Source organism: Gekko japonicus, unplaced genomic scaffold (genome assembly GCF_001447785.1).
Source record: "Gekko japonicus isolate JY-2015 unplaced genomic scaffold, Gekko_japonicus_V1.1 scaffold2460, whole genome shotgun sequence".
Taxonomy (NCBI): domain Eukaryota; kingdom Metazoa; phylum Chordata; class Lepidosauria; order Squamata; family Gekkonidae; genus Gekko; species Gekko japonicus.
The window spans coordinates 8479-34094 of record NW_015175440.1 but is presented as its reverse complement, the minus strand read 5'-3'; the positions used below and the strand labels follow the sequence as shown (position 1 = coordinate 34094).

Genomic DNA, 25616 nt, shown 5'->3' with positions numbered 1-25616 from the left:
GACTCTTGAGAGTCCCTTGGACTGCAAGAAGAACAAATCAGTCAATCCTAAAAGAAATCAACCCTGACTGTTCCCTGGAAGGCCAGATAATGAAACTGAAGCTCAAATACTTTGGCCACCAAATGAGAAGGGAGCACTCACTGGAGAAGACCATGATGCTGGGAAAGATTGAAGGTCAAATAAGACGGGGATGGCAAAGGATGAGATGTTTAGACAGTGTCATAGATGCAACAAACATGAAGTTGAGCAAACTTCAGAGGACGGCGGAAGACCGGAAGGCCTGGCATGATCTGGTCCATGGGGTCGCGAATAGTCGGACTCAACTGTGCGACTGAACAATAACAACTTTACATAAAGCTACTGTCAGCATTATAATATAAACAACAGAAACTCAGAAAATCCCACCTGGTCCTACCCACTTTCTAAACCCCCTTGATGGATGTCGGGTAGGGTTGCCAATTCCCAATTAGGAAATAGCTGGAAATTTGGGGGGTGGAGCCTGGGGAGGACAGAATTTGGATATAATGCCATACAGTCCAACTTCCGTAGCAATTGTCTCCAGGGGGAATGATCTCTTTGGTTTGGAGATCAGTTTTCATTCTGGGAGATCTCCAAGCTCTACCTGGAAGCCGGCAATCTCCTCATCAGCCCCCTTTCTTCATTTTCATCTGTTCTTTCACAACATACTTAAAAAAATGTTTCTCTATGACACAGCTCACTCATGGTTTTCACCCCTGTGCCAGGTTTCAGAAAAGAATAGGATGGCTTCATTAGTGCTTCAGTGTTACAACTGAGCATGCTCCAAAATTTTTGAGCATGCTCAGAAACAGTGTCAGAACATATTCAGTTTCTGACAAGATTGTAGAATTTGACACTCTGCCAGTAAAAGAGTGTGAATTCGGAGCCTCACTGTGTATCGCTGCTTCTCGGCGCTAAAGTTGGATGGGAAAGAATTCCTGATGGCGACCTCATCCTGGAAAGCTAGAACGCTAAAGAACCCGGAACAGAGAGTCGGGTCTTTCTCAGCTTTGGAGCCGAGGACAACGGGTAGGGTTGCTAAATAGGAGTCTCTGTGAGATTTTTGACTGCACGCCCACGGGGACAAGGAGGGCACAAAAACGTTCACGTATCGTCCCCGTCAAACTTCGCCAGTGCAGGGGCTGAATTTGGATTTTCTCCATTTTCCGTGTAGAGTTCCCAGATGTAAAGAATACAGAGGAAATTTCCCTTGACTGAATAGATTTCCTTTTTTATTATTGAAAAATAGCATTCTCCCCCCCCCCCCAGGAGAGATCTCTGTTGAGAGAGCTTTTGAGTTCTTTTTTGATTCTGTGGGGCATACAATGATACACAGCATATTTCCACAATGTAGCTTTGAAATATGGGTCTGGTAGCCCTTACCCGGATTTAATCAGCTGGATTTGGGTCAAAAGTGGTGGATAAATGTGGATATGCACCAAATTTCCAGTCCTGGATTCCTAGTTTATAATATAATATATAATTTTAAAGTTGCCCGAGACAAGAAGAAAGCAGCGGGGACCGGCAAAACTCATCATTTTTGTTTGGTTGTCTTTCACCAGGGTGGTATTATGGACAAGGGGTGCAAGTCTTTCCGCATAGGGAGATTTTAGAGTCTTACGGTTTTTAAAAAGCGTTTTGGTTCTCGTTCTGCAGTTCGGGAAAAGTAGGAAGGGAGACACAGCCACGATCCTAGGTGCATTTGGGGGTGGGGCGGTGCACACGAGTGGGATGTACTTCTGAGTAAACATGTCTAGGATCGGCCTCCCTATTCAGGACAAAGTCCTAAACATCGGAGCGTTGGGGAGGAAAGACGGCGCTGATTAGAAAAAACGAGCAAGCGAGGAAGTGCTCGAGAACTAGAGGAACCAAGAGCATCATCCGCTCGGCCGGTGCTCCTCCGGGCAGAATGCCCTTTCCTTCCAGGTGGTGCAAAGCAGAGCCTATACAGCCAGGCCACGCCCACCGCGCATACAGATACCCCCAACATCTTTCCACTGAGGATGGAGGGGCGGGGCTTGAATGGGGGCGGGGCTTCAGGGCAAGCGTCAGGGAGAAGCTGAAGGGAGACTCATCAGACAGGTTAAGAGAGGAACCGGCGGCGAAGGGGGCTCTGGCGGCTGCTGGCGACGGTCCTGGCTCTGCAGCGCCGGGGTAGGGGAGACAGCGGAAGGCTGGCCCTGCGGGGAAGGGCCAGGAACAAGACGAGGGGAAAGCGGCGGGCACGCCTGTCTCTCCGCCCGCCCGCTCGCCCGCTTTGGGGGAGCGGCTCCAGCGACTGCGGGAGGGGACAAGAGAACCGCCGTCGCCGCCTCTTTCTCCAAAGAAGAGGAAACAGGGGAGGTAACTGTGAGGAGTAGCGGCCGGGAAGGAGAGGCTTTTTTTGCTAGCCCAGCTGGAGCGGGAAGGCTGGGCGGAGGCGACGCTCGCAATGCAAGCCGCCGCCTCCGCCCTTGTGGTGGTGCCGTCCCAGTCGGGAGCCGCGGGGCGGGTTCTTGGTGCAGATTTCTCTGATTGCCTGGGCAGCGTGGTCGACTTGGGGCTAGCCCGGTCCTGTGCGTGTTTCGTCGGCTCTAAACTGCACTTCAGGCGACGAGGCTTCCTTCCAAGTAGCCACTGTGCCCAGGAGGATTGCAGCTTCCTGCCCCTGCCCCTCGGGTGCCTGCCCGCCCGCCAGTGGCTTTTCTGGGTAGCGTCCCGCATCTTCCCCTCTGCTCACTTGCGCGGCTTGGTGAGTGCGTGCACGGAGTGCGCCCCGGCTTTGTCTCGCCTGCGCGTGGCTGGCTGGCTGGCGTGGACCGGGGCGCCCGGGCTGCCCGGAGAGCAAGTGCCGCTGCCCTGTCTCGTGCGAGGCGCTGGCGTGGCTTGTGCGCCGCCCTCCCCCGTGGCAGAGGTGAAGAGGGGGACAGGGCAGGGGGATCGCGCGGGGACCCGAGGCGGGGATTCCAGGCTGTGCAGTGTGGATGTTTGAAATCCGAAGCCTGCCGAGGAAGGGGAGGCGGCGGCGGCGCGCGATTGGAGTTGGCGAAGTGATGGGAGGGGGGAGGCGGACCGAGACTCCCCCTGTCCCCTCCCAGGCCCTGAAAACCAAGTGCGCCGCGGGGGGCGGGGGGCGGGGGGGAGTGAGCCGAAGCGGAGCCGCGCCGCCCTTTCTGCTGCCCGGATCTTTGTGCTGCCGGCCGCGGAGTGCGTGTCCCCGATGTGTGATCTCTGTGGTGCTGGCGCGGGGGGGTGGGTGGGAGGCGGCTAGGGCGTGTGTTTCCTCGGAGCGGCGGCGCTGGGAGGCAGACGGGCCGAGCTCTCCCTTGCCTCCGTGAGTCTGCGGCTTCTTCCCTCCGTCGTCTCTTGCAGAACCCGAAAGGGCTCGCCGAGGCTGGGGGTGGGGGAGTGAGAGGGGCTCCGGCCAGTTGATCAGCTGCGACGTGACGCGAAGCCTGCTCGAGGGCGGCCGGGAGACAAAAGCCCCGGACGAATGAAAGGAGGGCTCCGCTGCCGGGATCCAACCGGGAGGAGTCGAGCAGATGACAGAAACAGCACGCTGCGGCGGCAACAATGCGAGGGGGGAAGGACGCAGGGAGGGGTGGAAAGAGGCGGAGGACGGTAAGTTAAAACGTGGCTCCGGAGGCTCCCGAATCGCCCAGTGCCGACGATCCCTGAACAAAGAACTGCCTGCCGAGAGCTGTAGGGAAGCCCTGGCATATATAATGGACAGGAGGTGCAGGGAGGTTTCAGCCTCGGGGAAAGCAAGAGGGCATCGGAGGGGTGTTGGGGGAGGATATGTGTGTTTTGTGAGAGGTGAGGAAAGAGCCGCCGAGGCTTCAAGGTCACTTCGGATCCCCTCCTTAGATGTGGATCAAATGGGTTCCCCACTTTGCTCCCGTAAAGCTTTGGGGGAGGGGGCCCGGGAGGGCCATCATTAAGCTCTCTGATGCCTTGTAGCAGAACAGCAAAAGAATAATGGGATGGTTTCAGGGGTATCACTGCTTGATTTCATTGTGTCTGAGTACCTTCCAACAAGTGGTTTTAATTGCTGGATAATAGGATTCCCTTGAGCATGTCAGTAACAAGTTCTTTCTCTCTCTTCTTTGTGGTGATATTTAATTTCAGGCTTGGGAGCAAGAGTGGGTGGCCTGATACCTGCTGCTGAGATACGTGGAGAGGTTGACTGGAAAAAGGGGTCTCAAGGAAAGCACGTGAAGAATATCTCCTGTGTAAAAAGCGCCCCAGTGTTCCATCTCATGTGACCCCTAAACACTGATGCTGAAGTACTTGCTCAAACCATAGAAGCTTGTGTGGACTTCAGCAAACTCGGTTCTCAATAAGTGAAGCGGGTTCATATCTCTGTAACGTAAACTGCATTCGCATCAGGAAAAAGAAGCCCTTTGTATTACATGGTCACAAGTCTCATCTTGATGTGGGCAGCTTTTCTGTGTGAACCATATAAATACATTTTGGAATGACTGGAATCTAGTGAAGCACAAAAATGTATGGGAATATCACATGTTAGAATCTCAGCTTCCCCGCCCCTCCCCATTGTGTTATCTCCAGTTCTGTGAACTGCAGATGTAGTCATGGCATTGTGCAAACTTTTACTATACCATATAGAAAGTATTACTGAGCCTTGGTGTCAGACGTAGCTTTACTTTTGAATTGGATGGACTTTGATATGTTATGTGCTATCAAGCCTTTGGAGGGAAAGGTGGCCCTTGTCTTTGAGTGATGCTACTGACGTCTTATGTGTGGGGATGAAGAGTTCATGGAGAGCATTGTCCTGTGACAGAGTTCCATGCAGCACGTGCATTGGCTTGGATTTAAGGATCTCACTTAAAATGAAGCTTTAAAATTCCTTGCAGTTTCTGACTTGTCCCAAAGAAGAAAGTCCGTACGATGGCTCAGACCAGTTTGCTGCAGGGAAAACAGTTTTATTGTCGAGAGTGGGTTTTTCACAAGCTCCAGCATTGCCTCCAGGAGAAGACAAACTGCAGCAATAGCGCTGCCAGCAAACCATCCGTTGTGCTCAATTCTGGTACCAATGCTTGTGTTGTCCCTGGAAAGGGTGCCGCCTGGGGCGTGTTGTTGGTAGGAGGGCCTGGAAGTGGAAAGACAGCCCTCTGGACTGAGTTACTGTGGCCAAGCTCACCTGCCAGTCTACAAAGAGGTTTACATCATCATGCCCTGGCCTTCCACTTCTGCCGGGCTCAGGATTCGGACACACTCTGCGTTGGAGGGTTTATCCGAGGGTTAGTGGCCCAGATCGAGCGCAGCGGGCTGATTCCCGGTTATGATGACAAACTGAGAGACCCTGCTGTTCAAAGCCTCATGCAGCCTGGAGAATGTGAGAGGAACCCTGCTGAAGCATTTAAAAGGTAAACACCCCCCCCCCCCAATTTGTATGGCCCTTTTTATCTCTGTTGATCGTATAAGTTGCAGTCCTCTTGAACAGTCAGAACCTACTTTTCCTTGCTGTTAAGTTGGGGGGGGGGGCCTGATCCTGGGGAAAAATTAGGAATGGATTGCAGGTTGTCTGCAGAACATCTGTAGCAGGTGATCAGAGGTGGGAGCTACGGGGAGGAGGGAAGAACAAAACATAGTGGCCTTGGAAGAGAAAATACTGCTGGGGTGAGTTTCCTTGCCGAAGTTTTGACCCAGCAGAGAAATTGTGTGTGTTTGTTACTGGCTTGAGGTCCTGTTTGGTGCTGCTGTTATTGGTGACATTACTTTGCATTATAACAGGAATTTTGCTCTTTGTACCATAAACTAGATTTTACACAAGATTGCTTTGATTTTATGCTGGGTGGAGTGATGTTGCTCGACTTTATCAGGCTGCTTTCCAGGTTTTATTCACTTAGGTACAAAAGCAGAATTTAAAATTTTAATGATAAGGGCACACTAGTAGCCCTGTTCACGAGTTACAGTGAATGCACAAAACAGTATTCTATGTACAATGTGTTGTTTTTATACACACATTGAGTAGTTCTCATGTTACATTTGATGTACATACAGCTGATTATATGACTGTTAAACATGACCTTTATCTAGGTAACGGTCCCTATTGTCATTTGTACAGTGAATGTGCTTTGGCCCTTTCTTACAAACAGGCATATTTTATTTTTTTACTTCATTCATACCCCGCCTTTCTCCCCAGTAGGGACCCAAAATTTACATCATTTTCCTCTTCTCCATTTTATCCTCACAGCAACCCTGTGAGGTAGGTTAGGCGGAGTGTGTGTGACTGCCCAAGGGTGCCCAACAAGCTTCTGTTTGAACTTGGGTCTCTTAGTCAGACACTCTAACCACTATGCTAAATTGGCTCTTTCTCTCTGCGCATACATTCATACATTCATTGTAACATGTGAACAAGACTGGTGTTGGAATTGTGGAGATAAAAGAATAAAGGCTGCAGCAGAGAAGAGACAAGATGCAATGTCTTGGGAGTGAATGGATGGAGTAGATCCTCCTGAGGAACCAGCCAAGCTCATCTGACTGAAAGTATGGAAGTTCTTAGTATGTTTTGTATGACATAAACATGGCTGATTTATTAGCCTGCTGACAAAGTTCCAGAACTCACAGAGCGTGCCAGCTGGTTGTCCAGTTACTTTATAAATGCTTATTCAGGAAAAAAAAGCTCTTATGTGTGGCTGTATAAATATTTGTCCATTTTGTACTGTTAGAAGCCATATTGGTTTCCTTTGGAGCAAAAAACTAGGGTATAGATATTTTAAGTAAATAGTTGCACAAAGATATTCGGTTCTTGGCTGTAACACAGTGCTTACTTGTTAATGGCTTTTGATAGTTAGCAGGTGAATATGAACTATTGTTTGCCATGGCAACTTGCTGTAGCATGTGTATTTAACCATTCTGTAAGCTGACTATCTTGTAAGGAGAACATCTACACTTGATTGGAAATTCAGAGATCTAAATTTTCCTTGCCTCATGGCAGGGTGTTGAATAAAACAGAGTGAGGCATGCAGCAAAATAGGGTGGAAAAGTCCTGAACTGGTAGAAGAGACACTGCAGTCATGCTGTGTTATTTTTGAACGCTCATGCATATGAAACTGTCCTGCACATAACTCAACAGAGAAAAATGTTGGAGCTGAGTTTGCTCCTTGCATTAGTTTTCTACTTTCTGGGGGTTGTTTACATAGGACAGTATTTATAAATGTAATCTTCCACCTATGGTCTGAAGTGCTGTATCATAACTGTACCACCTCAGAGTTCTACTGTGGTAAAATCTACCACCTCAATGTGCTGCATGTATGAATCATGGCTTTGAAGTGGCTATCTGTAATCAGCTACAACCACTTACCAAATTATATGTGTGTACCCAAAGGGAATCCTTAGATGTCTGCACATGAGGCTGGTTATCATTTTGCCAGTTGAAATCAGGAATTGTGCAAAGTTTAAGCTATACCAGTATTTTATGGTATACCACTATCTTGAAGGAAGGGTTGCCAAACTGCTCAGAAGCCAAATCTCTTCTGTGCTCCATATGATGGTTTGGAAACTACCCAGCATGTAATTGCATTGTAGATCCTGTTTGGAGAACAACCTAAATCCTTTTCTCCTCTCCTGGTGCTCTGATCTCGCCTCTCCTGTCTGTTGATGTTGACAGTCTTACATGTTTTTAGGTGCTTGGTTTCAGTTGGCTCAGAGATCCTTTATTTTACTTTCAGTTGGGTGGCTTTTTTGTTGCTTGTTTCCAGCGGGGGCTAAGGGTGAAAGGGTGATACCTGATATTTGTTGCACCTGTGCCCACTGAAATCAGCAAAGCGCTCTAGGCAGCATGCTGTGGAATCCTGAGAGCTCCTCTCCCTCTTTTTTCTTTTATATATCCAGACTGGTGAAGAATTCAGAGAAACTCAAAAGCTTGCACATTGTGTGTTGTGTTGTTTTTCGCTGGCATTCATGGATGGTGTTGATTGGCTTTTACTGTTGGATTTTGCTGTGGAGCAATGGAGCTACCTACTACTTTGGCCATATGGAAGTAGCTGCTTATAGGAAGAATAAGCAAAGTACCTTCTGTGTGGCAGCTGGCCTTAAATCTCTGATTCTGTTCTTAGCACCTTTAGTTCCTTCTGTACATCCTCATCTACTCTCCCGGACCTTTGTCTTTTCCCATTCCTTCCTATTGCCATGTTTCTTTACATATAGCATGTTTCTTTACATACAGCAGAGAGCTTCACCAAGCTATTTCCTTTTATTTCAGGTTCCTCCTTGAGATCAACTTCTATAAGGCTTTTTCTGAACCTTGACTACCTGAGTCCTCAGTGGCAGAGACCATGCTACTTCTGTGTTTGTACATAACCTAGCACAGCGATGCCAAATAAATAGTAGTCCACTTCTCTTGCTTGTTCTGTGGAATTATTTATATTAAAGCTGTAGGTGAATTGTGGGAGGGAAGGCAGCACTGTATAGCATATCTCCAAAGCTAAGCAAGGTCGGTACTTGGATGGGAGACCCCCAAGGAAGACTCTGCAGAGGAAGGCACTGGTAAATCATCTCTGCATCTCACTTGCCTTGAAAGCTCCTTGCTGGAGTCACCAGAAATTGGTTGACACCTGATGGCACTTACATATGTCATACATAAGTGGGCCAGAATAAATGCTGCCATTGCATTATTTATTACTATGAATGAAAAAGAATCATCAGTCACCTTCTGTAACTCTGTTTTGCCTAGCAGTGAATATGTGACCAGTCAAAAATATGGTCAATTCAGTGTTTGCTGTGTATTTTTAAAGCACCAGTTTCACTAGAACAGCAACAAGGTACTTTTCATCAGCAGTCAGGATGCTTCTGCTAATTTACTTGGAAACACTGGAATAAACTACAGTTTTCCATCTGTGTTAATGATTGCACTGGGTAGTTCAACACCAGCATTCGCTTACATTACCAACTAAAAAACTGGTCTGCAACTGGTTTGGTGGTGTTTTATTTTTAAGGCACATGTGGTGACTTGGCACCATGCCATTCCTTCAGGCATCATTACCAATGTACAGTCTGGTCATAGGAGCTTTATAGAGTAGACTGTCACCTTACATGGAAGGGATGCACCAAGCAGTAAGGGAGGAAAGAGTCTCTTCTAGTGATGAATGCTTCCTTTTTCCTTTGGAAATGCTGGGGCAGCACCATCTTGCTGGTGAGCTGTAGAGAGAGCTTTATTTTACTGCCTGATTGACCTCTGGCTGCTGTAGGCCTATGTCAGGTGCAGTCCTTATTCCTGGCCTTGCTACAAATGGTACCATAACAAAAGGGTGGGGGCAAGTAAGTTGCCATGTACAGTGGCATTATTTTCACAGCATCTTTGACTGCAGTCAGGTGGCCCACATGTCTTATTCTTTGAATAAGACAAAGGGCAAGATTTTTCAGCCTTTTCCTCTAGAATTCTGAAGGTGGAAGAAGGTGGCTGTGATAAATCATGGCAGAGTAAGCAATAGTAACTGATTCAGTGACTGATCATGTTGGTAAGTTGTGGTGGGGAATCTCATTTGAGTGTACCTTTATTTCTGTGTAACAAAATAGATGGAAGGAGGCACCTCTCTCTTCGCAGTTCCAGGGACTATGATATTTCTAAAATCTAAGAGGAAATAAGTAAACAGGTCTTTTGTGCAGTAAGTAACCTATATGTTCTGTAGTGAAGCACTGATTTGATGGTTGGACCAGGTAGCGCTGTCTTATAATACCTGTAAATAAAGCTGCAGCCTGAAGCTTTGATTGCTCTTGGAATGCCTGTAAAGTTTTGTCAGGATTGGGCTAAAAAAGCACACACTTATTCTGGTCTTCACTGTACTTATTCTGAAGATCCAAATCTGCTAGTTTATGTGCTGCACAGGCTTGTTGGAAAGTGTTTAAATACAAATTAATTTCTCTAAAATTCTCTAATATGAGCCTTTCATGTATCTTGACTGACTCTTGAGAGAACAGGCTTCGGTGTGGCTGACAGCTTTCCTGATCAGGGAGTATGGATTAGTTGTTTCTGAACATTCTTCATTTGAAAGATAGGAGATCTACAGAAACTGATGAGCCTAAGAAATGCACTTAGAGATTGTGGTGAGACCAAGTCTTCATACATCTAAATATGTGGTGCCATGAGGAGATTCTCTATTTTAATTGAGCCAATTCATATGGTTCATATGTTTACAAATGCATTGTCTATACGTGGAGCCACCACCACCGCATCTTGTTTCTCTTAGAGCCTTGTGGTAGTTATAATGGGGATGCTCTGGTGTATGTTCAGCATTTTGGCCACCTGTATAAAATATCAAGATATTAAAAGCTCCCTACATGTAACCTATACACAGTATTGTTAGTTACAGCCTATGCACTGGTAGTTTTAAAGAGTACTCATTTGACATGGATATTAATGCTCTCCCCAAGTGCCAGAATTACTAAGGCTACATGCAGGTGTGTGTGTGTGTACAGAATAAAGTGAAATCTGACAGGATAAATATTTTTCTATATGTGCCAAGAATTTTTGCTGGCTCCTTGGCATGCAGTTAGCTTCTTTCTGTAATATGTTTGTATCCATCTTTTACTTTTGCATACACAATAAGCATACCACCAGCACATCTTGTGGACAAGCAGTAAAACATGAGTTCTAAGTTTTACTTTCCTTTTGTGTCTTCAATTATTGAAGTTCTCTGTAGGCTGAGAAGAGTCAAGCAGTGTGCACAGAAGACAACATATTGTCTTTGACTCAAGTCCCATTACCTAAAACAATTTGTTGGGGTGATTCTGCTTGTGGAAATGGGGGAAGAATTCCCCACCAATCTCTGCTATGAGACATTATCTCACAGCCTCCCCTCCTCCTCCCTCTACAAGACAGTTTATGAGAAGAGAGTGGGTGAGCTGAGGAATGCCCAAGAAGCCTTGCAGCAGTCAGCTAAGCCACCTGTTGCTGAAGATGACTGAGAATCTCTGGGCTCAGAACCAGTGTTCCCTCTAAGCTGAGTTAGTGTGAGCTAGCTCACAGTTTTTTAGCCTACGGCTCCCACATTTTTGTCTTAGCTCAGGAAAGATAGCTCCAGAGCAAAGTAATTTACGCCATAGCCAAATTGCTCGCTCACCACTTTAATGCCTGTAGCTCACAAAGTAGAATTTTTGCTCACAAGACTCCACAGCTTAGAGGGAGCATTGCTGACCTGATATGATTCTTTTGCCGTCTCTGTATGGCCCCGGTCACACGGGCCAGATAATGCGGGGGGGAGGCGTGGCATTTCGCCCCGGAACAAAATAAAGTGTGGTAGCCCGATCGGACGGTCCCCCAAGTCGCCGTTCTTCGGCTGTTAGCTGGCGATCACACGGCGATGCTGCAGCGTGGCAAAGAAGCAGTGTGGTGTGATCACAGAAGCGTTTCACGTTTGTGTGCATGCGCAGTTCTGCGGAGTAGCACTGCTTTCAGTTTCGTGTTTGTGTGCATGTGCTTACGAAAAACATCTGGTTTGCAATGGGACGTGGACGGGTGCCGGATGCCACGGGATACTAGCACTCCCGCAATCAGATGCCCGCCTGTGCCATGCATTTTCCGGATACTAGTGCACTTTCTTTGGTACTTTTTAACTCTGCATCTTTGGCGGGACGCAATGGGTTGGCCATGGGTGCGCTACACTTCCCAGATGTTGTGGTGTGATCGTGCTCCAAAAATCCACCCAACATTCGTGCCTTTCGCACAGCAAATTCTCTGTGTGACTGGGGCCTATAGTGATCAGCCAGGCACTCAGTGTGAGCAAAGCTCATCCACAAGAACAAGGTTTGAGAAGTGAGTAAGACTAGGGTGACTGGTATGCCTCTGAGCCTTCCCAGCAGAACCCTGTACACAAAACAGGTTCATCTCTGTCCCACTTATTTGCTTCATTTATAGTCCACCTTTTCCACTGAGTCTCAAGGTAAATTACAGAATTTTAAAAAAGCAATAAGGACAGCATAATAACTAAAAATACTGGAAAAGTATAATATAAACAGTGCAATAAAACTGGATTGCATTGCTAACAATGTATTCCAGGCAGCACAGAATATACAGTTAACTAATTTAAATGTCATAGACGTTACAATACAGCCCTATTCCCTTTACAGAAATGCTCTCCATGGTATATGTTCTGGTGCCCTGATCTGGATAGCCCAGGTTAGCCCTATCTCGTCAGTTCTCAGATGCTAAGCAGGGTCAGCTCTGGTAGGTACTTGGATGGAAGCCCATCCAAGGCAGGCAATAGCAAACCCTGCTGAACATCTCTGGCTGTGAAAACCCTATGGGGTCGCCATAAGTCAGCTGTGACTTGATGGCCCCCCAAAAAGTCCTGGAGAAGTAGTAGAAATGTTGGAGCCTTCCAGACCTCTTTAGGCTGGCCATTTCACAAGGTAGGGGCCTCAACAGAGAATGGTCAGGTATAGGCAGCAGCTGGTCTCACCCATTTGCAAGGTGGTGCTTTGGCTTAGATGAGTGAAACTGCTGCACCCTTTAGTACACTATGGTGGTTTACTGAGGGCTACTTCATGTATTGTAGTATATTTTTGACCTGCCTTACTTCCAGGGAGCCCAGGGCAGTGTACACTGTTCTCTGCTGCTCCATTATCGTTATAGCAACTCTGTGAAGTAGGCTGGGCTGAGACAGAGTGACTGGTCCAAGGTCACCCAGCAATGTTTCATGGCAGAGTGGGGACTCAAACCTTGGTTTCCCAGATCCTAGTCCAGCACTAGCCACTGCTAAATGTCAGCAAGTGTATGATTTCCATCATTTGCACAAGCGACAAGATGCTCTAGCTAATCACAACATTATGAACTGCTTTCATGCATAAGGTTGAAGTACTGTGATGGACAGGAGGCTGTCCTGCCCTGAGGAAAAACAGCTACTCAGCTGAGCCTATGGGAGTGATGCTCCAGCATCCACTCACCTTTCAGAGGGGAGAACGGAATGTGGGAGGGAAGCGCAACTGGATGGAGTTCAGATCTGCCTCAAGGAGAGTGCAGTGATAGTTTTGGGTCTGTCTCAGTAAAAGAGCAAACAGAAGAGTAGTTCTTCTTGGTAGGATGGCAGAGTGGTATCATTCTACCTCTGGGACAGAATAGATTGTTAGGCCTGTCTTTGGTGATGAGCAGACCTTGTACCATTTAGTCTTGTTTCTTGTCAAAGGGCAGGCTGGTATGGTGTGAGTGGAATCCCTTGTGGGCAAAAGGGTCCTGCTGAGTGGCCAGACAGTGAAAGCCTGTTTGTACCTTTAAGCTCCGAAGTGAATTAAAACTACACCCTGAACACATAACTAACTTGAACTTATGTGCCACATCCAGGTTTCTCCTTTGACTGCCTGGGCACATGTGCCACTGATCTGTTCTTTGAAACCAGTATGTAGATAAGTATTCTGTTACTTCCTTACAACTCTTGCCACAGTGATCTCCATGTTCTACTTGTTTGCCACAAAACTTACTTTGCAGCAGCAAACCCAAAGTCTTTACACTTGCTGCCCTAAGAACATCTTGTTACTGAGGGGAAGGTTTATAGTTTAAAACAAACTTGGTGCCCCCAAACCATAAGAAGTTGTGTGGCATCCCCTCAGTTGGTAGAAAAGTCTTGTCACAGTGTACACTTCCCATATGGGGGCACTGCAGTTGCAGATGCACATATAAAATGTTCTTTGTATACACATTTGTTGTAATGTGTGATGCCCCAGGGAATAGGAAGGAGCATTGATATTAAATCTCTTCCAATTTTTGGCCATTATTTCAAAAATAAATGGATTTCATCTGTTAGACATTCTGCCCAAGATGGAGAAGGCTGATGCTTGGAGACTGAGAAGGAGTCCTTTTTAATACATTTAGGAAACACCCTTTTAGACTTCATTGGCCTTCATGAGGTTTTATTTAAATTTAGGTCATCTATAATTTTTATGGTGGTGGTAGATTTTGTTCTATTTTGACTTGAGGGCGGGAGTTGTTTTTACTAACAAAGTCTGGACCAATGGTTGCTGGATTCTAGGAGGCAGAGGTTTTGTTTCCATGAAATACCTCATGCTATCCATTCTTGTTCTGCATGTTTTTCTTTGACTGTCTCTTTTTGGTTCCTCTAGCTTCAAAGGCTGTGAAAATTAAAGTTTAATAGGTTTCCTCTTAAACACAGCTGGACAAGTGGACCGTTCCTAACTTTAAAACACAGCTGTTGACACAGGCTTCCAGAAATGCAAGCAGGTTTAAGCAGGCGTGAATCAGAGAAAATTAGGCATGCCATAGCAACCTTTGCCCACAAGTCCCATACAGTGCAGTCATGCTTACTGTTAGGCAAGTGTGAACACATGAAGCTGCCTTCTACTGACTCAGAGCCTTGTTCTATCAAGGACGTTCTCATTTTCTCTGACCAGCAACAGCTCTCTAGTGTAGTGTCTCAGGAGAGATCTTTCACATCACCTGCTACCTGATCCTTTTAACTAGAGATGCAGGGAAATGAACCTGGGTCCTTCTTCATGCGGACCAGATGCTGTATCATGGAGCCACAGCCCCTCTCTTAAAACATCTTTGTTGATAGCTAGGCCTGTATGGGAGCAAGCAACCTTAATCCTAAACCAGCCCCTCCCCCTCACGTGTTCTTCCAAGACTGGTAGGATTGCAGCATTTTTTTTTAAAGAATATAAGCATTTTATCAGGCCTGTAGCCAGAATGAATATATATATATATTGGGGGTCACTTCTGACGTCATAAAAATATTAAAATAAAAATAAATAAAATAAGGGGTGAGAAGGTAACCCAAAGTGCCAAGCAGATCCCCCTCCCGCTCGCAAAACGAAGCCCATCTTCCCTCCTGGGGCACTCTCACCCTCACCACCAGCAGGCAGGAGGAGGAAGCAGCAGCGATGAAAGGACAGAAGGTCGAGCAGGCAGCCAGGCCTGGCCGAGAACTCCTGGACTGACCTGGTTCTGAGGCCTTCGGGGCTGCTGGGCTTGGCATGGCAAGACCGAAGGAGAATGGCTTGCCTCGGCACCTCTCTGCTCCTGTGCCAGGCACCCCCAGGTCACATGAGGCTGTGAGGGTGGTGGGAGAGGAGCTTACTGCTGACGCAGACATAGTGAGGCACTGGGGTGGGCCATTCTCCTCAGCTCTTGCCGTGGTATGCACACCTGCAGGCATGGCTGGGCAAGGACTCCAGGCATGGCTTGGGCAGGTCCCAGCTCCCCCAGGTGAGGATCAAGGTGAGGGTGGACTCAGGGTGGAGGGGCAAGGCAGATTCAGGGAGCGCCACTGTGGCTTACTCAAAAGCAAGTTTTTCCTCAAGGGTATAAGATTGTAGCTTTAACCTCTTAAATCAACGTGACTTCTGTGGGACTTTCTCTAGATTGCATCACAGGGCTGCAAGAACTTGTTTGTATTTGCAAGACATATAGGGTTGCCAGGTCCAATGTCTGTGTCAGCGGGGGTGGGAGGGAACTTTCTGGGAATGGGGCAGAGCAACACAACATGCTGACATCATGTGGAAGTGATGTCATTGTGTTGGGGACATTGTGCAGTGATGCTCTCATTTTTGGGCAAAACTCTATGGTAAAATCGGCATCAAACCATAGAGTTTTGCCCCAAAGCCAGAGCGCTGCCATACAACATCCCCGATGCGATGATGTCACTTTGTGTGATGTCAGTGCCTCATGGATGGACGGAAGCCCCCAAAACCAGGGATCCCCTGCTCAAATCTGCAGAATGGCAAACCTAAGGACACATCTGTAAGAAAAAAATGTAGGGATTATGTATCTGCCTGTGTAACTTGCTTTTGTTGCAGCATTATTTAGTAAGAATTTCTTGGTCAGTGCTGTAGATCAGGGGTGTCAAACATAAGGCCCGGGGGCCGGATCCAGCCCATCCAGGACTTTTGTGTGGCCCACAAGCAACTGATGTAAGGGAGGAAGTGCTGGGTGGAGTGAGTGAGTTGCTTCAGCACAGCAGAACAACCTCGTCTTGAGCAGTCAAGCATCGTGGGAGCATCTGCCCAGCACTGCATTGCTGCCTCTCCAGTCCACCTATGTGGGTTTTCCTCTGCACCCCCCTCTCAAACCATGGGACCTTGCAGTGAGGGTACACCGACTCGGAGCTTACCAGCTGCTGTCCTTTATACAGTTTATATCTCTGGTACCTGGCATTATGTTTTATGGCCCAACAAAGTGAAATTTATGTCAGATCCGGCCTTTATAACAAATGAGTTTGACACCTCTGCTGTAGATGCTCTGAGTTCTGTAAACTGATTAAGAAAAATTAGTTTCTGTGAACATGATCCATTGAGCACTGTCTAACGTGCAGTTTTTTTCCCTCACTGCAACTTGCATAGGACCCTGACCTGGATAGCCCAGGCTTTGTCAGATCTTGGAAGTTTAACAGGATCAGCCCTGGTCAGTATTTGTAAGGGAGAGCGCCAAGGAATATTAAGGTCATGATACTGAGGCAGGCAGTGGCAAACCATCTCTGAATGTATCTTGCCTTGAAAATTCTATGGGGTTACTATAAATCAGCTGTGACTTGATGGCAACCCCCCCACAAAAAAAAAACCCTTGCATGGGGATCTCTTTTATCTAAGACTGTAATTTTATGCAGACATTCTTGGGAATAAGATCTATTGAACTCTGTAGGACATCTGAGTTGGTATGCGTAGTGTTTGGCTGCACAAGCCATGGGGAAAAAATATGCTGTCCAACAATAGTTACCTTATAGTTGATCCTTTATCATATAAAAGGGATTCACCTCTTCTCTCCCAAGCAGCAGAGAGTGCCAGAAATGTTACATTATACTGTACATAAGTCACTTTGGTGTTATAACTGTAGATACAACATTATTAAAAATGTAAATTTTCTATTTCTGATGCATCTCCAAGGTTTGTTCTGTGCAATGTTGAGTTCATTCATGTTGTTAAGCTTTTAATCAGTACAATACTTAACGACAAATTTAAGAGTAGGCTGGTATATAATTATCACCCAGAGGAATAAATTAATCCTAATACACAGTTGCATTTAACTCAGTGGTAGAAGAGAGAAGGGGTATGCCCATAAGTTTGTTTTACATTGAGCAATAGAATAAAGTGAGCCAATGAGAACTAAAAGCACAGATAGAAGATTTAAAAGTGCAATTCTTTGCAGACTTAATCCAGTCTAAACCCATTGAAATGAATGTGTTTAGACTGGAGTAACTCTCTTTAGGATTACATCGTTGCTGATGCATTGAGGTCACATAAAATAATAATATAAGCCCTATCTAATATGCTTATTTTCACAGAACACCTGTTAGCATGCGGTAGGTGAAGTATAACTAATTAGAGCACTTTAACTGCCATTTCATTTTTGGGGGAAATATCTGCTTTGGAGAGTAAACTCTGGCATTATATCCTGCTGAGGGTTGTCCCCAAACCCTGACTTCCCCAGGTTCTACCCCAAGTCTCCAGGAATTTCCCAACCTGGAGTTGACAAGGGAAACTTAACTTGTGCAAAATTTCACTTGTTTACAACTAAAATACAAATCTTAAAATATAGTTTACACATTTAAGTAAAGATCTAAAACACATAAAATTAAATTATGGCAGTAAGCTTCAGTTATTAGATTATTCAGCTAAGCATGAGTTAACTAAACCTCAGTTGATTAATCTAAAGCAGTTTGAGTCAGCTGAGCACTAAGGAAACATTTTTAAAAATTTTTTGGTGGGTTGTATGTTTTTTCTTCTGCCAAGAACTGGTAGGTTTTGTTTATTGGTTTGTCAGCTATTTCATGCTTCCTTTGTATACTTCTTTCTTTTTGGTAACATGTGGAATTATTTATATTTAATGTTGATTGCATAATGATTACACATTATTTAATTCAGAGGTGTCAAACATGCGGCCCACAGGCCGGATCAGGCCCTTGAAGGGCCCCAATCTGGACCGCAAGGACCTGGATGTGTCCTGCTTTCTTTTCCAGTTCTGCTGCTGCCACCACATCACACCTTGCTTTACCAATCCCTCTCAGTTGCACAGGAGAGATAGATAGGCAAGCCTCTTCTGTGTGATTGAGAGAGTCTGGTAAAGAACTGGCTGAGGTTCCTCTTCCTCCCAGAGCTTGCTTCCTGGCCAGGCTACAGGAGACAAAGGGAAGCCCTTCTTTCCTTCCACTGGCTGAGGCTCCTCTCTGAAGGGAGGGAGGGAAACAAGGGAGAACTTACTTTGCTGGGCTGCCTTAATTGCACAGGAGAAATACCAAGCACCTTTAAGACCAACAAAGTTTTGTTCGAGGTATGAGCTTTTGTGTGCCTTGCTACAGTATATGTGTGTTTTGCTGGGCTCTTTATGCCAGGGCTTTCCTGGTTGCAGTTGGGTTCCCTCCCCCTTTTCACTGTATTCATGCCCTCATGATCCAGTCTTTCTCAGTAAGAAAGCAATGTGAACTATTTTAGAGGAGGAATAACAACAAACCAGTGAGATTGATTAGGCTGAGAGCGTTTGTTCAGACCAAGTTCACCCAGTATATTTCCTTTGTAGGGAAGACTACAGTTTTGTAGATAAACACATGGCCTTCAGTTTGTGTCAGGATGTCTTTTAATGTTCTTGAGCAGCACATGAAGCAATTTATGTAGAAAAACTCACAATGCCCAGCCATTTCATGTTTTCCTCTGGGTCCTAGGCTCAGAACACTGAGCATGAGATTTCTGTAATACATCAAAAGTAGGTTTGCAGCTTACAGATACACACCTGAGCAGCATACTCGAGATTGCTACAGCACAGACAATTTAATGCAGTAATTCAGAGCAAGATGTGTCAGTTATCAGACACTGTTAAATAGACAAAATATCACAAGAGTGCTAGTGTTTTAAGTATGTTTTATTTAAAGTTTAAAAAATCTTTAATTGTGTTTGTCAGTGTCCTTTATAAAGTTTATATCTCTACTACCTGGCATTACATTTTATGACACACATGGCCTGGCCCAACAAGGTCTCATTTATGTCAGATTCGGCCTTCATAACAAATGAGTTCGACACCCCTGCTTTAATTGGTTCACATACTCCTTTTTTAAGTGAAGACTGGAGAGGAAAAAGGCTATAGGAGTTAAGAAATTAATAAACTTTGAGAGGGGTTGGAGTAAGTATGTTTGTTTTACAGTGATGGTTCTCAAACTTTTTGAAGTGGGTTCTATCTATAAACTTAATTTTCAGTGGGTCCTGAAAACTACAGTAACTGTGTTGTGCTGTCCCTGTCTTGGATGAGAGCAAGAACACTTTAATAACACACAGTACACTTTAATAACACACAGTGGTTGCATTAGAACATATGTGTGGACAGAGACTTTTTTTAAGTAAACACTGGAGAAATGGTGTGGTCATTACTCTTCTGGGTTCAAGGTTCATACAGTTGATGAGAGCTTATTGGTTTGGTTTAGTGTAGTGGTGTCAATCTGATATTTTTATCAGTCAGTTTTTGCTGTTGTGCCATAAATAAATTAAATGAAATGTGAAATTAAAGTGAGAAAATTGATTAAAATGTACCTCCATGAAATCTAGGGGAGAGGCCCTAACCCTCTAGTAAAGCACACACTTGGCATACAGAAGATCATTTAATCCCTTGTATTTCCTCCTAAAAATTCTCTGTTAGCAACTGTTGGTTAGCTTAAAAAAAAAAATCTAAGTGGGCATTTTGCTGGAGTAGCTGTCCAGCCTGGCCAGAACCTTTAGGATTAAGAAGCAGGGACCTTGTTTCTTTCCCACTTTCTGAAACCACAGCCCTTCTGTACAACATTAAAGCACTTAGGCTCAGGGTGATTCCCCCCCACCCCCGTACAGATCCCCTCAACCAACAGCTCAAATAATCCTGTAATAGGTGGGGAATTTGGTCCAGAATGAATGTCTGATGGTAGACATCTATGTGATGGACATTTCTCACCCCTTTAGGGTCTAGGTTGTACGGCAGGTCTGCATTATCCAAATGTCACTGAGCCCACAGAATTAGACCAGCATGCATACACAACAGTAAGTCTTTCTTTGTGGGAGGCTTTTTCTTCTCTATTAAAAAACCTTTATACTTTGGATTTCTCCTTACATAGACATGGGGATCACTTTACAGTATACTTGCGAATAGTACTTGGAAGGTACCAACCCCCCTTCGGAAAATTCTTTATCATTGCTATTATTCAAGAGAGAGGCTGAAATTGGCTGCTCTGGGGCCAGTGTCCTTCCTATGGGGTTTCTTTGAGCCTACATAGTTGGGGTGGGAATGAGTTTGGCTTGGATTTTCCGTGTGTGTGCATGCCTGGGGAGTGTTCCAAATATTCAACAACTCCTTATTTGTGAGTGGCCCTGTATCACTGCACTGCTGGTTAGCACTGGATTACTAAGACTTTAGTTAGAGGGAATGAGGATTTAAAATGAACTCTGAAAATGATTTATCAAGAAACTTAACTACTCAGTTTGACTACATACTTAATTACTACGCGTGCTGAATTGCTGGCAAACACATACCTTGTTTTTGTTTGGTGTTTAAGAATATAGTATCACCTTTGCAAGAATGATAACCATAACTGGATTTCACTTCTCTAATATGATGTAGTCGATCTGAGGCAATCAATTAATTCCTTTGGAGTGACTTGTGCAATTCCAAAATTGTTCCTAAACGTTGTAGAGGCAGTCCTCTGGAAAATATCCCAGTAGCTCACCCTGAAGCGTTAGGAGTGAGCATTCCATAGTAGTAAATCATAAGTAAGTCATCCTCCCACTTCTTCTATACTGACTCATCATTCTGTCTTCTAGATGTTTGAGAGACGCTTGACACTATTATTCCTATCAATGACTCTGTGAACTGTTATCAATGTTCACATGAAGTTTTACGTGGTTTTAATAAACTTTTTTTGTGCTTTAAATCCATTCATATCGTTAAAGAATATGAGCATGGAGGCCCCTTAGGTAACAGTGTAGATTCTTCTCATAAACCCTTTCCTCATGTGACTCTTGCCTAGGGTCCTCACTCTTCTCTGTTGAGTGGTTAGCCTATAGAATGATTATTTCATATTAACAACTGAAATCTGTTTACAAGATTTTCCACAGGACTGCTGTTACTGCTCCCTCATCGTTCACCTCACCAATGGTGCCTCCCTCAGACCAGTGCTGTGGGGCTTGGTTCTGAAATGGAATTGTTTCATTTAAATCACCCAGAAAGAATAGAGCTCTTGTTTCTTGAACACTGAAAGTCCATTTCATTCCATTGCTCCCTTCTGAGAATCCACTGTCCTCAGCAGAACTGAAAGACTTGGTAAACACAGAGACAGCAAAGAAACAGACCCCATAGTGGCTTTTGTGGGTTGGGTTTTTAAAATAACAACAACAACAACAACAACAACTATTATTATTATTATTATTATTATTATTATTATTATTATTATTATTATTATTATTACTACTACTACTACTACTACTACTACTATTATTATTTCTATCCCTCTCCATTTCTGACAAGTGGGACTCGGGGCAGCGTACAATAGGTGTATACATAGTACATAAAGTAAAATGCATAAAAATAATATACATGAAATTTAAAGTCAAGCCAGTCCATTTGGGGCATGTTGTATCCTCATGGAACTCCCACGGGCTACATGGGTATTTTTTCATAGTGCTTCAACTGTACATATTTATTATAGACAGTTCCTGCCAAACCACTGTCCTTGGGGGGTGGGTCCCTGTTTTTCCCTTTTATGAACACCTGTTACACTTTTGCTAGTGGTAGTTGCTAGCATTGTTATTTTTCACAACTCATCTCCCTCACCAGGTGGGGAATGCATGCATCAAATCTCTTGTTGCTCAATTTTGTGCATAAATGCTAAGGCACTGAGTGATTTACAGCCAACCATTTGACATTCTGCAGCTGATAATAGCATGGCATATTTCAGGGGATCCACTGGCTGGCTAAAAACAGGGAGAACTGGGTTCAAATTCCTGCTCGGCCATAAGGTTCATCACTAGTGCAGTCCTAAACAGTGTTACACCATTCTAATCCCATCGACATTAAAGGATGTAAAGGGGTTAACTTGTTTTAGGATTGCACTGCAAGTGACCTTGAACTAGTCACATTCTCTTAGCCTAACATATCACGTAGAGTAGTTGTGAGAATACAATGGAGCAGGATGTACCATGTATTCTTCTTTAAGCTTCTCAGATCAAAGGCAGGATAAACATATGACAGATGGATATTATGGTTTTTTTCCTGTATGTTTTGCTGCAGTTTGGTGTAGTAGTTAAGTGCGTGGACTCTAACCATGAGAGAACCGGGTTTGATTCCCCACTCCTCCACTAACAGCTGCTGGATGATCTTGGGCAAGCAATAGTTCTGTCAGAGGTGTTTTTGAAAAGAGCAGTGTCTGTCAGAGCTCTCTCAGCCCCACCTACCTCACAGGGTGTCTGTTGTGGGGAGGGGAAGGAAAGGAGTTTGTAAACCACTCTGAGACTCCTTTAGGTAGTGAAGGGTGGGGTATAAATCCAATCTCCTCCTGTTCTTTCACAGAAACAGGATGTTGTGGTTATGAAAGACTTCAACTATCGAGATATTTGCTGGAAATCTAACTATGCTAGACATGGGGCATCCTGCAGATTCTTGAATAGTCTTGCGAACAACTTCATCTCTCAGAAGGTGGAGGTGGAAACCAGAGGATCTACTATCCTAGATTTAATCCTGACTAACAGGGAAGAACTGGTTGATGAAGTGAACGTTGCGGGATCCTTCGGGAATAGTGACCATGTCAGGTTGGAATTTGACATAGTAGGACTCGTATCCTGGACTTCAGGAAAGCTGATTTCAAAAAACTCAGAGAAATATTAGGTAGGATCCCGTGGCTGGAAATACTGAGGGGGAAATCTGCACAGGAAGGATGGGTGATGCTAAAAAATGAAGTGCTTCAGGCACAATCACAAACTGTTCCAGTAAGAAAGAAAGGTGGGAGACGGGTAATGAAGCCGAGGTGGCTGAACAAGGAACTCTCTAAAGAGCTGAGACTAAAAAGGGGAATGTACAGGGTCAAATTACTGAGGGTGAGTACAAGAAGCAGGATCGAATCTGTAGGGATGGTGTCAGCAAGGCTAAAGCGCAGATGGAGCTGAGACTTGCGAGGGATGCTAAAAATAATGAGAAAGGTTTCTATGCCTATGTTCGGAACAAAAAGAAGATGGGGTAAGCCCATTGTTAGGGGAAGATGGTCAAACCTTAACAAGGGATGAAGACAAAGCGGAATTAACTCTCACTTTGCGTCGGTCTTTAACCATAAGACGAGCTGTATACAAACTGAAAAATGCAGGGCATATGAAGGAAGGAGGAACTGCCCGTCTAGAGTAAGTAAGGAAATGGTTAGAGAGCATCTAACTGCCTTAGATACTTTCAAATCTTCAGGGCCAGCTGGCTTGCATCCCAGGGTGCTAAAAGAAATTGCAGATGTTACTTCAGAGTCTCTGGCTGTAATCTTTGAGATGTCCTGGAGCACTGGTGTTGCACCAGAAGACTGGAGAAAAAAGAATGTTGCCCTGATCTTCAAGAATGGAAAAAAGACGGACCCAGGAAATCAATACCTGGAAAAATTCTAGAGCAGATTATTAAACGCTCTGTCAGTGAGCACCTTCAACGGAATGAGTTAATTGGTAGTAGCCAGCATGGGTTTATCAAGAATAAGTCATGTCAGACCAACCTTATCTCCTTTTTTGACAGAGTTACTAAAATGGTTGGCTGGCAATGCTGTGGATATAGTGTATCTAGATTTCAGTAAAGCATTTGACAAAGTTTCTCATGATATCCTTGAGGATAAGCTGGTTAAGTGTGGGCTGGATGGTACAACCGTTGGATGGATTCATGGTTGGTTGAAAAATCGTACCCAACAAGTGCTCGTAAATGGCTCTGCGTCTACGTGGAGGGAAGTCTTGAGTGGAGTACCACAGGGCTCAGTCCTAGGCCCGGTGTTGTTCAATGTTTTATAAATGACCTGGAGGAAGACATAGAGGGGATGCTTATCAAATTTGCAGATGACACGAAGCTGGGTGAGATTGCTAATTCTGAAGAAGACAGAGTCAGGATTCAAAATGATCTAGATAGGCTGGAACAGTGGGCTGAGACAAAATGAATTTCAATAGAGATAAGTGCAAAGTCCTACACTTAGGTACAAAAAATCAAAGGCACAGATATAGAATGGGAGGGACTTGGCTTGACAGCAGCACATGTGAAAGGGATCTAGGTGTTCTGGTTGATTACAAGCTAAACATGAGCCTACAGTGTGATGTGACTGCGAAGAAGCTAATGCCATCTTAGGATGCATTAACAGAAGCATTGTGTCCAGATCACGGGAGGTGGTAGTTCCGCCCTCTCTTCTGCTATGGTCAGGCCTTACCTGGAGTACTGTGTCCAGTTTGGGGCACCACATTTTAGGAAGGATGTTGACAAGCTCAAGTGTGTCCAGAAGAGGGCAACCAGGATGGTGAGAGGGTTGGAATCCAAGTCTTATGAGGAAAGGCTGAAAGAGTTGGGTATATTTAGCCTGGGAAAGAGAAGGCTTAGAGGGGACATGATTACAATCTTCAAGTATTTGAAGGGCTGTCATGTAGAAGATCGAGTGGATCTCTTCTCTCTTGCTCCGGATTGCAAGAGTAGATCTAATGGGTGGAAATTACAAGGGAGTCGTTACCAGCTAAATATCAGGAGAAACTTCCTAACTGTAAGAGTGGTTGAGCAGTGGAACAGACTGCCTCAGGAGGTGGTGGATGCTCTGGTGGACGTTTTAAAGTGGAGGCTGGACGACCATCTTTCGGCTATGCTCCTGCAGAGTGCAGCGGATTGGACTAGATGACCTGCAAGGTCCCTTCCAACTCTAACATTCTTTGATACTTTACTTCTTCTTTTTCTTCTTCTTCTTCTTCTTAGACTAAGAGGAGGAGGAGGAGAAGAAGAAGAGATTGGATTTATACCCTGCCCTTCACTTGGAATCTCAGAGCGGCTTACAAAGCCCTTTCCCTTCCCCTCCCCACAACAGACACCCTCTGAGGTAGGTGGGGCTGAGAGAGCTCTTTCCAGAACTGTCCTTGAGAGAACAGCTCTGACAGAACTATGGCTTGCCCAAGGTCATCCAGCAATTGCAAGTGGAGAAGTGGGGAATCAAACCTGGTTCTCCCAGATTAGAGACCGCACACTTAACCAGTACACTAAACTGGCTCAGTAACATGAAACAGCTTACAAAGTGACCCTTTGCAAGTAGGGCTGTTACTAGCCTGTTTGGGAATTGTTGGGAGGTATGCCCAAAGCAGGGGTGGGGGATTGGGGATAACCTCAATGGAACAACACAGACCAAAGACATAACCCTCTGAGTGATTTCTCTAGGTCTTCTGAATGCCTTTTCCCTTTGTTGCTCTGAATTAAATTCAGGAAAATTGAGATAGCAAAATCATGACCTTCTTTCCCCAGTTTTGCTACACTTGCTTTGAAGTTTCATCCTCACCTCTTACTCAGATGCATGTTTCTACTTTTAGATTATTTAGTTGGGCCAGGTTGAGAAATGTGGTGGTCCGTCACTAAATTCACTGCACCTTAGAAGAACAACTTTGACACCCCCCCCCCCAGTGCCCCAATATTTTATTTGTACTGTATTACAGGCTTCTATCTTTCCATT

The 25616-nt window shown here is 45.1% G+C and overlaps 1 protein-coding gene across 4 annotated transcripts; it reads left to right on the top strand.

The window, feature by feature from the left end:
• The first annotated feature begins 991 nt into the window (after positions 1–991).
• On the top strand, positions 992–8351 carry LOC107122721 (ankyrin repeat domain-containing protein 50-like). 4 transcript variants are annotated; one of them, XM_015425860.1, is made up of 3 exons: positions 992–1047; positions 4126–5384; positions 8225–8351. In XM_015425860.1, the coding sequence occupies exons 2-3, from the start codon at positions 4906–4908 to the stop codon at positions 8268–8270; spliced, it is 525 nt and encodes a 174-aa protein (XP_015281346.1). In that variant the 5' UTR covers positions 992–1047; positions 4126–4905; the 3' UTR covers positions 8271–8351. The 4 variants fall into 4 exon arrangements, with proteins under 4 accessions (XP_015281346.1, XP_015281345.1, XP_015281343.1 ...); XM_015425859.1 differs by lacking the exon at positions 992–1047 and adding an exon at positions 2114–2361; XM_015425857.1 differs by lacking the exon at positions 992–1047 and adding an exon at positions 3133–3204.
• The last annotated feature ends 17265 nt before the right edge of the window (positions 8352–25616 follow it).

Bases quoted from the DNA above. Each gene is read 5' to 3' on its own strand.
- LOC107122721 (XM_015425860.1), top strand. From the start codon at position 4,906: ATGGCTCAGACCAGTTTGCTGCAGGGAAAACAGTTTTATTGTCGAGAG. The intron at 5,385-8,224 runs GTAAACACCCCC...CTTTTATTTCAG, and splicing joins CCTGCTGAAGCATTTAAAAG to GTTCCTCCTTGAGATCAACT.